This window comes from Frieseomelitta varia, unplaced genomic scaffold (genome assembly GCF_011392965.1).
Source record: "Frieseomelitta varia isolate USP_RPSP 00005682 unplaced genomic scaffold, Fvar_1.2 scaffold_376, whole genome shotgun sequence".
NCBI lineage: Eukaryota > Metazoa > Arthropoda > Insecta > Hymenoptera > Apidae > Frieseomelitta > Frieseomelitta varia.
In genome coordinates, this window is record NW_025110119.1 from 210,288 (window position 1) to 224,748 (window position 14,461).

Sequence of the window (14,461 nt, forward strand, 5' to 3'; positions counted from 1 at the left end):
CGGACCCCCAGCAGGAGTTGCGTCATGTAACATTAGATGACCCCGGAATGGAAAATATACATATTTCGCGGTATATAGCCGACGTATCGCGGTATCACGTGTAACGTTCCCTTTTTCTCTTTCTTCTCTTCCTCTCCTTTTCTTATACGATTCCCAAACGCAGAACGATCATTTCAATGTGACAAATATGACAGAATTTTCTTTCACCGGTCCGCCGGTGTTTCGCGTTATCGTAATTGTCAAATTGCGAGCGTTTTACACGTATTTTCTAGGAAACTGTGAGTACAGAAACCTGTTTCGTCAAATATGCCAAGGGGACGAGTTAACCTGAGTTGATTCTCTGTCTGTTTTGCAGGATTCTACTTTTCGAGGTAGACTGTGAAGACAACTCGACTGGAATTGGAGAGTTCGAGAGCAGAGAGTAAAGGTTGGAGGATTCTGGTATCTCTAGACCTTTTCGACTCGGTGTGTTTGGCTTTCGGCCGGGAACAATAAGAAGAGTGACGGGTAGACGCGCGAGTTTCGAGCGAGTGGGGACACCGCTATAAGAAGATAATTCACCAAGGAGCAGACAGTTTGTGGTTGGAGCCGAACAGCGGAGTGTGTTGGGTGCTTTGAATCGTCATTCGCATATTAGAAAGCATTTTTACAAGGTATGTGTCAATTGACGCGACGTTACATCTCGTCCGTTAAACGCGAATTATATCTACACGTACAGTGGCAATAAATACGTACCTAGTCTTACTCTTCCAATGAAATCTTTTTCTTTTTCTTTTTTTTTTTTTATTATCAGATTTTACATTTCTTTTCCTGATAATTGTTATTTATATATTTCTTGACCGACGAAATTGATTAACATTGCAAATGCTGCATTGAACACGACGATGCCACTGTACGTAAGATCGCTCACCGCTGGTAACGTATTCCAACGTTAGTTTTCCATCGTCGAACCACAATTTTTTTCAGTCAAGCTTTCTATACATAGTCCACTTACATAACTCGATCGTTGTTCATTAATTCTCGTCTCGCGCAAAGTTAATTCATAGAGTTAGCAACGGGCCAGCAACAGAGTGGAATTCGTCGTCTTAGCATCAGTTTTCGGAGCTCGCGAGAAATTTGAATGTGAAATCGAACGACCAAAATAAATACACCGGTTTGCTTAAAAACAAGTGGAATCGAGGTATCCTAACAGATCCGAAGGTTAAAGCTGAAATTGTGAATTTGAATAATTCTAAGACGTCCTTGTGACAATAACCTTACGATAATTAGGGCTATTATAAAGGAAATTTCTCGCGTTCAATACGTTTCCTCGATTTTGTGAGATTTAAAGAAATTCGAGTAGTTTACAATATTAACTATTGCTTAATCTTTAACGGGTGAAAGTAATTACTTTATTTTACCGGTACTTCGAAATCTGTAACATCCACAAGCTGCTAGAAATCGGGAAGTTACAAATTATTATTATACGCGTTACTGGCGGAAATCTACATAAACACACTGTGTAAACACGCTCTCAACGGCTCTGTTTGTTCAAGGATAACATGTCGATCACGCTCAAAAGCGTTTGCATAAGCGATCCTGTGGAAATGCGTTGCGGAGAGCTGCTTGCTCGCCACGACATTCCAGTCGCCATCAAATACAAGATGTCGAAGCAAGAGCTGATAAAAGAACTTCAGGTATACGTTCAGAGGATTCTCAAGACGTTTTCTCATTTTTTTCGACTGACTAGCGCCTAGCAAGATTCCCTTTTCAAAAACAATTCAATTTTCCTTCGCGCGATTTAATGTCGAGAGACTGAGATATCCCAAGATATTGGTCGATATTGTCGGAAGTATTTTAGCAACATATTTTAACAACGCGTTTCGCTATTCGCTTTCACGCCCCTATTTCCCTTCTTTGATCTCGCGTAATTGCCGCTTGCATTCAATCGCCGATACACAACCGGCTAGATCCAGTTTAGTCGTCAAATACGAATACCGGTTTGGCTACACGGGTCGTTGTACTTGTCTGTCTCGAGTCTATCGACTCAACCGATTCCTCCTTCCGATAACGAGTCTGCAGTTGTATTACGCGCGTGAATCAATTTCCGTGAATTTACTCTCGACACGCGATCCATTTGTCAGAATAAGCGCGAAAAGAAGAAAGAAAATGCATTTATGTATTCGTACATTTGTCGACATCTTTTGCGAACACACGTGTATACGTATAATAGGTAAATCATGCCTCGTCGAATGTCAAAGTAACGCAATCGTACAATCTTGTTGATTGTTTTATTCCGAAAGAAGCAGATTATTTATTTATTCGGTTTTTCACGGGAAAAGAAGAAGACTATAATGATAAATAATAATATAAAGAATAATATAAATATATTATAATATATATAATTATATATATATAAATATATTATAATATATATAATTATATATATATATAAATATATTATAATATATTTATATTATTCTTTACATTATAAATATAGTATATTATAGTACATTATAAATATAGTATATAAAGAAATACTCATTAGTTTAAATGAAATGAGGTATGAGACTGAGTGAGAAAATTATTCGAGTGCATTTTTCTTTATAAAACTGTAACCTTAGACTTTGGCGCGGACAAGTAACAATATCGTAACATTAACAAAAATCTCGTTGAGATGTCGGTATCAGATATAAATGGTAATTTATAAATATAGTTTTGAATTTGGCCATTATTTCACACGTGAATAAATTCCAAAGATATTACGATAAGCGACAACGATAAATAGTTTTGCAAACTGCTGCAAGTAACGTGTTACTCGTGCAATTATACGTACATGTGTCTATGTATATGAAACAGAATCACGAAGGGCTGATCGTGCGATCGGAAACGAAGGTGACCAACGAGGTGATTTCCCGATGTCCAAAGATCCGTGTCATCGGCCGAGCAGGTACTGGCGTCGACAACATCGATCTTCAGGCTGCCACGAGAAAGGGAGTCATCGTGTTGAAGTATGTCCACTCTTTTCTCTTCTTTTTTTATCTTCTCTCTCTCTCTCCCTCTCCCTCTCCCTCTCTCTCTGCGGTTTTCAACTCTCCAACGCGCGCGTTGGAAATACGCAAAGAGTCCAAACCAAGCATCGAACGGCTAGCCAAGATGATCGATGAAAATGCCAACGTTGTCTCGTAACTTTTCAGTACTCCCGGTGCGAACAGCATCAGCGCCTGCGAGCTGACGTGCACGTTGATCTGCAGTTTGGCGCGAAACGTTCCTCAGGCAGTTCAGTCGCTGAAGGAAGGACGATGGGACAGAGCACTGTACATGGGTTTCGAGTTATCGGGGAAAACACTGGCAATAATCGGAATGGGACGCATAGGTCGCGAAGTGGCTCGAAGGATGCAGGCGTTTGGAATGAAAGTGGTCGCCTTCGATCCGTTGCTCACGCAGCAGGCCGCCGAGCAGATTGGCGTTGCGAAACTCTCTCTGGACGAAATATGGTCAATAGCCGACTACATCACCGTGCACACGCCGCTTACTCCTGAGACGAAAAGTAATTGCGTTCTACCATTTAGTTATTAGTATCGTCTATTCTACTCGTAACGAAATACTTTCAAATACCTTTCAACATCGTTACAATTATTTCAACGCCAACGGCCACAGCGTCGAAGAAATTTACAAATTGATACTCTTTGGCGCAGATCTGATCAACGCCAAGACGTTAGAGAATTGTAAGCAGGGAGTGTACATCATAAACGTAGCCCGCGGTGGTATCGTGAACGAGGAGGCATTGCTGAATGCGTTGGAGTCGGGTCGTTGCGCTGGCGCAGCTTTGGACGTGTTCAACGAAGAGCCACCGAAACACCCAATCACTTTGGAGTTGATTGCACATCCCAAAGTCATCGCTACTCCTCATTTGGGTAATAAAAGAAAGATTCGCATTTTTCCATCCGTTCAAATGACGTAGACACTTGCAACTCTAAAGAGCAGTGCTGTTGCAACGGAGATATTAAAACTAAGTCACAGAATACGAATTTATATATCGTAATTTGAACAATTTTGGTCACGAATCTCTTTGTATGCATAATGATATGATATGATATATTTTGCCTTCTCTTGTAACTTTGTCAATGTCGTCTTGCACAGGAGCAAGCACCGAGGAAGCTCAGCAGCGGGTGGCCGAAGAGATGGCCCAACAATTTATAGCGATATCCGGCAAATCGACGAAATACGCAGTTACTGGAATCGTAAACGCACCGGTGTTACAAGCTGCAATGTCAGGTGAAAATGCATCGTGGATCGAACTGTCGAAGAAGCTGGGCGAATTGATTGGTCGATTCTTAAAAGAAAAGCTGGACGTAACTGTACACAGTCAAATAGTCGGCGGTGCCAGCATGCGAGAAAAATCGTTCGTTCACACGGCCGTTCTCGTTGGAATTTTATCAGGGCAAACAAAGAACGGTTTGAACATGATAAATGCACATATACTGGCTAAGGAGAGAGGCATCAAAATGGAAGAAAGCTACGAGGAATCAGCCGATGTCGAAGCGATCGTTGTCCAGACTGATGAAGATCACTTGATCAAAGGTAAGACTACGAAACATGACGTATACTTTTTGTTCTGCGTTGTAAGTGAAAATGTGCAAAAAGAGTGACAGGAAGGAAAATTTCAGGAACCATCCGTGACAACAAGTCGCTGTTACTTTCGCTTAATGATGCACACTTCACCAATGGAATTGCTCTAACGGACCACGTCTCCTTCTATCAAACGAACAACGTCCAAGATCTAGCACAAATCGTGAGCGCCTTCTCTACGAAAGGCATCAACATTTGCAACGTGAGTGTCAATGGAAGCTGGACGGTGATTCAAACCGACAAAGAAGCTTCCGTGTGTGTTAACGGCATCGAATCCTTCTAAAATTCATCGTCGTTCAAAATTAACAATTACAAGAAAAAAATCGCAGTATTTCGAAACCTAGTACAACTTAATTTCACACAAGTCGGTAACACGTCGTTCGACTCTATTATTTGTTGCTCGAATAAAAAAATTATCGGAAGAAAGAATAGACTGGATTGTTTTCATTATAAATCTCATATACGTATACATGTATTGAAAACTAAAAATATACAAAAAGATATATATATATGTGTGTGTGTATGTAGGTTGAGTGTGCATACGTGCACGTGTGTATATTACGTTACATGTATACGCACTAGTATTTTTTATATTGTAATTGTTTATTAATAAAATATTATCACAAAATAACCAGCATTTTTTTTTTGTATGTAATATAATTAACACGTATCCAACAACTTTCGCGCATAAAATTTTCCACAAACACACACGTACCAAAAAAATATGAGAAATGTACATGCCCGAGTCATTGGTAACTTTACACGATAAAAAATTGTTTATGCGCTCGTTGACTAAATTGAAGACTTTTCAGAGTAATCTATCGAACTTACATCTTACGTCGATCATAGAAAACGTAAGATTATATTCTTTCGTAGCTATCTAGGCGGCAACAGTTGAATGTAAAAACGACTCCATCCTGCGGGAATAAAATTAAATCAGTGGCGAGGATGAGCAATAAGAAAATCTACATTGTTTTTACTTTGTTGTTGTTCTTACTTTGACGAGTGAGGGAAGATTTCGCCAAAATTCGTGATTAGGCATCATTTCCCAACCTGTTGCTCCTCTGAGTAACTTCAATGTTAGCGCTCCACCGATGAAATAAACTCCAAACGCAACAGAGAAGTAAATCAACAATGTAGAACCGACAGAAAGGCTATTGGTACGCATCATCACTTTACAGGCATAAAGAGATGACAATACTAGATGCTGAAACAAAAATGAGAGTTCAAAACAGAGAGAAATATACGTCAATCTTTTCTGAAATACTATTTAAAACTTACAAATTCAGACTCGGATTTGATAGCCTCCACATACAAACGTGTTTCACATAAACTACAACAGGCTAGGGCTATAATTATTGTGATATTATTATGATGAAACGTTAAAACAGGCGGTTTTGAATTGTCCATCTCTAAACTTATCTCTGTGTCCTCTGCCTTACCCAAGAAAAAGAATTCATTGTTCTTTGTGGCACATAACTGAAATGTGGACAATACGTTATGTGTAATGCAATATTTAGTGCACGGAATTTTTGTAATTCCATTACGTGTTTCATACTTTTTAACATTTCATTGGTAATAAAATGACACTGCTTTGAAATCAATTTGAAAATCAATACGAGTAGCACTCACAAAATATTTATCGCAAGATAGAGTTAAGTAAAAGATCAGTATGACAAATAATAGTCTAAAACACATAATTAGAGCAATCTCGTTAAATATTGTGGCTTAATAATACTATGAATAACTGACTATTCAAAAATTTTACGAGCTTTTGTGCAACAAGCTCCTTAGATTCTAGATAGTTGCATCTCTTTACAGTGCCAATAAAATTTCAAAACATTTCATGTAACACATAATATACAAATTTTTTACATAAATGACCAAATATTTTGTACGCGTGCTAAACTATGGTAAGACTCAAGGAAAAGAGAAAATTGTGCAACGACAAATCAATGGAACATCCTCTTACAGATACACCATCTCCTTTGTAACATTCGCTCGTTCTATTGTCCGATAGTGGCTTGTTCGTGCAAGGATGAAAGAAAAAAGTGTAATTCAATTTTGCGTCGAATGCTTTTAGAGGCCTAAAAGAAAACGTTTGTCATTAGTTGGAAAGTAACACGCAATACGTGAGAAGGTTAGGATGCTCGATCTACCAACATTGAGTCAACCAGCGGCATCAAACTGTATCCTTGCCGGTTCGAGAATATGCACGAGCAAGGTGTTAATTGTTTACATTCCGAGGACGACTGCTTGCAAAATAGGATTAAGAACAATCCGAACACAAACAAAATCTCTTTTTTCTTGATCATCGTCATCGAATCTGATTTACGGATTTACTATTGTCCACTGTCGATCAAAACATTCCGTGCACTGGCACTGTTAATTCCTTCGACCGCCTGACAGCTATAATTGTAAAATATATTATATATATATATTTTAAACAAAACAAACGATTCCATTTAATTACATTCCATTCTGTGAATACGATGCATCATCGTGACTCACATCTTCGGAATGATCTTTTACAATTTTATCATGTTCGTGTCAAAATTAATTTCTAAAAATTAAAGAAAATACTATCCTGTAGCTGATTAGTTTTATAACTTGTTATCCTTGTTAATTTGTGACGTAAGAATTACATGCATGTGTTTAGCTGATATCTCTGTCTCTGTTTATCTTACGACTTTTTTCATAAAGATACTTATCAAAATAAAAGAAAAAGAAAACTAATACGTCGTGGTTCGTCTATGATTCGTGGAGACGCAGTGATATTTTTTGTAGATTGTTAAACATAACGCAATAATGCAGAAATTTAAATATCAACGAAAGAAGGATGATAGGATCTGTTGTACGGAAATTAGAAATAAAATTTATCGAATTGTAGGCGAAATTTCTGGACTACTCAAGGGTCAAGTTAAAATATAAACTCTCAGAATCCTCCTTCGTATAATGTTATACTCATTTTTCACGTAATTAATTAATTATTTACAATTAATGTGAGGAGTGCTCTTTTATTTGGACATGGTGGCGCCATCCAGCGTTAAACTACTCGTATTAATAAATTTTAAAAATGCTTATTTAAGCATTTTAGAGGACAAATGGGGCATGAAAAGAAAGCTGGAAGTCTAATTAAGAAGGTACAATCGCAAAAGTTCACAAATTAATCCTCTAAATTAGTTTATTTGGCAACTGAAAATTTGTTCGATTTATGGACACTGAAACGCTAGTGCCGCGTAGCGGTGAAACGGTGGAACTAATCGCTATCGCTGTCCTTGTCGCACAGTAGTGCGTTCCTTGTCTACGAATGGTGCTGCCATCTGAGCCAGTTAATTTTTCATTGGAACTAAAAGGGCAAATTGGAAAAATCCGATAGATGGCAGCACTTGTTCATAGACAGGGAGAGCAACAGTGTGCGACAAAGACAGAGATATGTTTGCGCGTCAGACAAAGAGAGAGATACTGTGCGACAAGGACAGCAATATTCCAGCACGTCAGACAAGGAGAGAGATGTTGTGCGACAAGGACAGATATATATACGCGCGCCTGACAAAGAGGGACACATTGTGTGACAAGGAAAGCAACATATTTTAGTTCACGATTTCACCGCTACGCGACGCTAGCATTTCAATGTTCATAAATTGAAAAAATTTTCATTTGCAAAAAAGACTAACTAAAGGGATAAATTTATAAATTTTTGCGATTATTTCGTCAGAATTAGATCGTCAGCTTTCTTCCTATATTTCATTTGGTCTATAAAATGCTTGTATAAATACTTGCAAATTCTATTCAGTAGATCAAAGCATTGGCAGGAATAATATTTCAATTCTCGTAAGCTTCATTCGAAATTTGAATTAAAATTGATCTTGATCGCAGTTGAAAAAATAATTGGAGACCATAATTATGCAATCCAGTCTATGAGGGAACTTCTTTTATTCCATATCTCAAAAATTATGGAATCTAGTAAGCAGTCTAATTTATACAAAGTATTTCAATAATTATGTTCTAACTGTAATTTTTTATTTAATTTTCAGGGTGTTAATTCGGCATTGACTACATACTTTTTTGGTCAAAATATGAAAAGAAAGTTGACTATTGATAAATTCTTGGAGTTTCAACAGCAATTGCAAAGAGAAATACTTAGTTTAGAAGTCAGTTTTAAAATATTACATTAAAAATCTTGAATATTTATTGTAATAAATTATCATATTTGTTTGTTCATGACTAAAGAGATTAAAAATAAAAATTATTACAAATATATTTTTCTGCTTCTTTTCTATAAAGATTGATATATCAATTTTATAAAATGTTTTTCAATAAATAGTAAAATAAAAATTTTATAATAAGATAAAATCCATCATAGCATTTATAATAAAAAGTTTATTTTATTTTTTCTAAGATCCATTTCAACAATTTCTGTTATATACACAAAGAATAATAATCAATAAATGAAAAAAGATAAATTGTTACAGTTTGAGAGAAGAAATCCTGATGAAAATGGTCGAATAATCGAAGTAGATTTTACAGAATTATTGCTTGCATATGCTGGATATCCAGACAAAAAGATAGCAAGAATTAGGAAAACTGTAAAAAAGCGGTATGTATATAAGAAAACATTATAAATGAAAATTAAAAAAAATTTTTAAATTTGAATATTACTTTCAGTTTTAAGGATAATCCAAAAGGAATATATAAAGACGAATATTTAAAATTTTTCCATTTTTTAAATAACATTAACAACGTAGATATAGCATTAACGTTTTATCACATAGCTGGGGCATCAATTGAGCAAGGTGTGTCATAACATCAAAATATTTTTCATAAATTGAATTTTCTATTTCACTGAATTGAACTTCTTAAATTTCTTTTTTATATATTTGTCATCTCTGCAAATAATGCATTTATAATATATATTTATTTTTATTTTATCAGTTACCTTAAATGGCAAAAACAGTGGCTCATGTTGATCTTAGTGACCATGTAATACAAGTTGTTTACACAATTTTTGACGAAAACAGTAAGTTTACAATACAATGCAATACAAAGGATATTTTTATTTTATAGATCTAGTGTTTAATATTTGACATATTATTATTAATTAACATACTTTAATATTTGACATATTATTATTAATTAACATAATTTAATATTTGACATATTATTATTAAAAACTTTATACTATTGAACAAGTAATATCCATTATTTTATCACTGTGTGTGGTAACATTCTACAAAGTATGTCTCCAAGTATGAAGTTTCTAATATAAAGGCTTTTAGGATATTTACATCATAAATCTACATCATAAAACAATTCATTAATTTTATAGTAATAGCATTCTTTTTTTTGTTAATTTCTAATGGATGGTCAAATGAGTAACAAAGAATTTGTTGCTGTAATGAAGAATAGATTTCTAAGAGGATTAGAAAAGTCAAAAGGTTTTGTCAAACTAATTGAATCAGTAGTAAAATGTTTAAAAGTCAATTATAATATGCATTTTGATAATTAAAACACAAGAGAATTTAAAAGAAATATGTATTAATTGTTAATAATTAGTAGATTAAATAAAGATTGTGTGCGTAAAGCTTTTATGTATTCCATTAATTATGTTTACAGATAAGTGAAATTTTCGAATTTCAAATATAGTATGCTAAAAAATTAAATGCTACTAAAGCAAGTATTTTGATTTATTTCAATCTTTATCTGTATCATTACATATGTTAAAAGAACTATAAGAATAAAATTATAAAAGTTCATATAGTAATCTGTTTAATTAATTCTTTTACCAATCAAAATTTGTGAAAGTGGAACTAACCTCTCCATAGTATAATTAGGGAAACAAATTTTATCAGTCTAAAAACAGAATTTTTAAACTACCCAGAAATCAAATTAACTTACAAAAACATTCTTTGCAAAATATTATACCGATTTGTTATGAAATTAATTAATTAATTGCATTTAGAATAAATTGTTTGGTTTTTGGACATGGTGGCGCCATCTAGCGTTAAACTACTGGTACTAATAAATTTTAAAAATGCTTATTTGGGCATTTTAGAGGTCAAATGGGGCATGAAAAGAAAGTTGGGAGTCTAATTAAGAAAGTACAATCGCAGAAGTTCACAAATTAATCCCCTAAACTAGTTTATTTGACAATTGAAAATTTGTTCGATTTATGGACACTGAAACGCTAGCGCCGCGTAGCGGTGAAACCGTGGAACTAATCGCTATCGCTGTCCTTGTCGCACAGTAGTGCGTTCCTTGTCTACGAATGGTGCTGCCATCTGAGCCAGTTAATTTTTCATTGGAACTAAAAGGGCAAATTGGAAAAATCCGATAGATGGCAGCACTTGTTCATAGACAGGGAGAGCAACAGTGTGCGACAAAGACAGAGATATGTTTGCGCGTCAGACAAGGAGAGTGATACTGTGCGACAAGGACAGCAATATTCCAGCGCGTCAGACAAGGAGGAGAATATTGTGAGACAAGGACAGATATATACGCGCGCGTCAAAGAGGAAGATATTGTGCGACAAGGATAGACATATATGCGCGCGTCAGACAAGGAGGAAAATTACGCGACAAGGAAAACAACATATTTTAGTTCCACAGTCTACGCGGCGCTAGCATTTCAATGTCCATGAATTGATTAAATTTTAATTTGCAGAAAAAACTAATTAAGAGGACATAACTAATTAAAATTTGCAAATTTTTGCAATTGCGTCGTCAAAATTAAAGCCTCAGCTTTCTTCTTATATTCCATTCGCTCTGTAAAACGCATGTACAAAGAGAAATTTTGCAAATTTTATTCCACGACTTTAAGTAGGTTTGAAAAATTGTCGCGCGCCTTTTGTTTTTTTTTTTTTATTATCATAGACTTTTTTTCTCGAAAAAGCGAAAAAGTAGAAAATGAGGAGTAGATGAGGAAGTGATTGAACATTGAAAAAAGGCGGCGTAAGGCATATTTATTTGTGTGTGCGAATTGACATTAATCAGAGCCGCATGAACTTCTATGAAGGAAATTACAGAAATGAAGAAGGCAGAAAACGCAAAAAGAAAAAGAAAAAAAAATTAAAAAAGAGCGTAGCTATTTTGTAGTAGGATATTTTGAATTATAAAACAGAAGCGACATTGATATAAATAATCTGTACGTTCACATGTAGGACAACCTTTATTATTTAATACAGTACTAATTATAACATAATACTACGCATTATTACAATATTAGTATTATTATATTGGTTGTAATCTGAGTTTTTTTTCCTTTTAATGGTGTTTTTTGCGGCGTGGGTGCGTGCGTGCCGTTGCGTGCATGCGTGTACGCGCGCGCACTTGTGTGTACGTATCTATATATGATAGTTCTCATATAAATAAACAAATAAATACATACGCATGTATACAATATATATATATATATGTATATATATATATATATATATATACATATTTATTCATTTATTCATAATACTCCTACACGTAGTGCATTACATGTACACGTATGTATGTGTATATATGTATACATATATGATATTTATTATACCCTTGTATTATTACGCGGTACATGAATTCATATCTTATCTCTTATAATCTTATAAATCTAATTCGAATACATATAGTGTATATAGATATATATATATAGATATATATATTTATGTATCATCAGGATGGTATAAATAATATTGTATTTCATAAAAGCACTTTTTGTTGCTTATAATATTATTGTTTTTTTTTCCTCTTTAATTATCGCTTCCCCCCCATGTATTTCCCCTAACGCTCTCTCTGTTTCGCTTGGATTTCTCCCCCACCCCCCTCCCCACCCTTTTTCCTCTACTATACGCGACGTCCGTAAAGGAATTTTCTTCTCGGCTTTCTCCTTTTTTTGTTTTTTTTTTTTTTATTTTATTTTTTTACGTTTTACATTGTTAAAAGTGTTGTCACGTCTTTCTTTCGGCTTTACTCATTTAGCTTCGGAAGGAAAACTTAAGACACATTACGAACTACAGATATCGAGAGTTTTCTTGTTTTTTTTTCTTTTTTTGTTTCTTTTCTCTTATTTTACTGCTCCCTCTTCTTCCTCCTCTTCTTCTTCCTCTTTTTTTTTTTTTTTAAATACTAGACATAGTTTTCGCGTTGTATTGATCGCTTTTCTTTCCTTTCGTCAATCTCTTTCGAACATATCGCGGTCGATATCACTGGAATCCCCGTCCCACCCCTTCCCGAGATGTCGGTGAGAAATTCCTTTCGTGCAGTTCGCTAGCACTAGCTGTTGATTTTTTTTTTATTTTTTACCTTTTACTTTTCATCGTCGTCGCTTGTTGCTGTTGTTGCTGTTGTTGTTGTTGTTATTATTATTATTATTACTATTATCATTATAATAATAATAATTATTATAATTATCATTGTTATTACTATTATTATTTTAATTTCTTTACTTTATCTTTCGTTCGTTCGCTCGTTCGCTCGCTCGCTCGCTCGCTTGCTCGCTTGCTCGCTCGCACGCACGCACGTACGCACGCACACACACAGGACACACACACACACGTTACAGGCAGACGTGTGTGCGCGCGAGTCTAGCGCTATGCAAGTGTGGTACTTTGGAAGACTATCATATAACTCACAATGTTCTCCTAATCCATGACCATTTGTTCTATTGCATTTCAAGAAACGAAACAGAGTGCGAAAAAAAAGAGAGAGTCGATTGTAATCAAACCGCGAATATACTTGTGCAGATTCTCGTCTAGCGACAAGAACCTAGATGGAGGCTTTACCTTACATCTACCAGGAAAGAGATTTTCATTTCTGCGCAACTATCGGGAAGAAGAATTTCGCAATTCAACCGACACACGGCCTGGAAAATTTTGAAAACATTTTGTAACAAGTCAAAGCTAAAAATAATCCTCATAGAGATAGAATAGAAATCGAAATAATTGACAAATATGACACGTTGTTGGTTGTCACATAACATATGTGTAAGTCACATTTTGCTTTCTTCTTGCAGAGATATACTACTGCCCCTGTTGCAACATAGATTTGCCTACACCTCTAAATTTTCCAATGCGAACGCAATTAAAGCTCGCAGTCTGAAAACGGGCGAGCTGAGAAGAGAAACAGATGCAAGAAAAGAGTGAAACGCAGAGGATCAAAGAAATACACACGACACGTGATGTACAGGGGGAAGAGTGAGATGACAGAAGATGTACAAAAAAAAAAATGGGCGAGATACATTTGCACAACGCACAATAGAAAAAGTGATCAAAGAGTTTAGAAGAAAATTGTTTGCTACGTATGACATCCTTCCAGGACACTACACCGGCATAGTAACGAGTACAGAGTGTGTCCTACAAGGTATGGCATATGCGGCAAATGAAAGATAGGAAATACAGTTATTTAAATCGAAATGAGGAGTGTCGAGAGCTTATCGATGCCCTTATTTATCTAATCTCTACTATACTTTAGTTTACTTTATTTGCTTGTTCCTTTCGAATCGGTCTTCGTCTTGCGAAAATTGCTACCTGTTTCACGGTTCCAATGTTCGAATAGCCCGGGAGAATGCACGCGCGTTTTTTTTTTTTTCCTTTCTTTCTTTCTTTTCCCAATAAGTTTCACAGTTTCTTTCGTTTCGTTTTATTCTCACCTTCTTCCTTTCTTTTTTTTTTCATTATTTTTTTTTTCTAGCAATTAATTGTACCGCCGTTAAAAAATATCTGATATTTGTCTTAATGTTTTATAAACTTTAAACCAGAGAATGCTCGTGTCACTTTAGAGTTAGATTATAGAAATTACGTTTGCATTTTTTTTTTTTTTGTTTTGTCTTCTTTTTTACATCCTTTGGATAGATATTATTAAACACTTTG

At 35.2% G+C, this 14,461-nt stretch overlaps 3 protein-coding genes across 6 annotated transcripts; 2 read left to right on the plus strand and 1 right to left on the minus strand.

The window, feature by feature from the left end:
* The first annotated feature begins 560 nt into the window (after positions 1-560).
* Positions 561-5,242, plus strand: LOC122531130 (hydroxypyruvate reductase). 3 transcript variants are annotated; one of them, XM_043658752.1, is made up of 7 exons: positions 561-653; positions 1,536-1,676; positions 2,839-2,990; positions 3,177-3,529; positions 3,678-3,896; positions 4,123-4,563; positions 4,650-5,242. In XM_043658752.1, the coding sequence occupies exons 2-7, from the start codon at positions 1,542-1,544 to the stop codon at positions 4,892-4,894; spliced, it is 1,545 nt and encodes a 514-aa protein (XP_043514687.1). In that variant the 5' UTR covers positions 561-653; positions 1,536-1,541; the 3' UTR covers positions 4,895-5,242. The 3 variants fall into 3 exon arrangements, with proteins under 3 accessions (XP_043514687.1, XP_043514688.1, XP_043514689.1); XM_043658753.1 differs by lacking the exon at positions 561-653 and adding an exon at positions 894-915; XM_043658754.1 differs by lacking the exon at positions 561-653 and adding an exon at positions 1,030-1,180.
* Positions 5,139-7,453, minus strand: LOC122531132. Of its 2 annotated transcripts, none has more exons than XM_043658756.1 (6): positions 7,257-7,453; positions 6,775-7,020; positions 6,584-6,698; positions 5,893-6,090; positions 5,609-5,818; positions 5,139-5,528 (listed from the first exon to the last, which is right to left on the minus strand). In XM_043658756.1, the coding sequence occupies exons 2-6, from the start codon at positions 6,930-6,932 to the stop codon at positions 5,472-5,474; spliced, it is 738 nt and encodes a 245-aa protein (XP_043514691.1). In that variant the 5' UTR covers positions 6,933-7,020; positions 7,257-7,453; the 3' UTR covers positions 5,139-5,471. The 2 variants fall into 2 exon arrangements, with proteins under 2 accessions (XP_043514691.1, XP_043514692.1); XM_043658757.1 differs by having other exon boundaries at positions 7,123-7,453.
* Positions 7,454-8,227: 774 nt separating this feature from the next.
* LOC122531136 (calcium uptake protein 1 homolog, mitochondrial-like) lies at positions 8,228-10,195 on the plus strand. The gene is made up of 6 exons (XM_043658762.1): positions 8,228-8,577; positions 8,649-8,765; positions 9,087-9,211; positions 9,280-9,407; positions 9,547-9,631; positions 9,972-10,195. Exons 2-5 carry the CDS (start codon positions 8,691-8,693, stop codon positions 9,579-9,581), a joined length of 363 nt encoding a protein of 120 aa, XP_043514697.1. The 5' UTR covers positions 8,228-8,577; positions 8,649-8,690; the 3' UTR covers positions 9,582-9,631; positions 9,972-10,195.
* Positions 10,196-14,461: the final 4,266 nt, after the last annotated feature.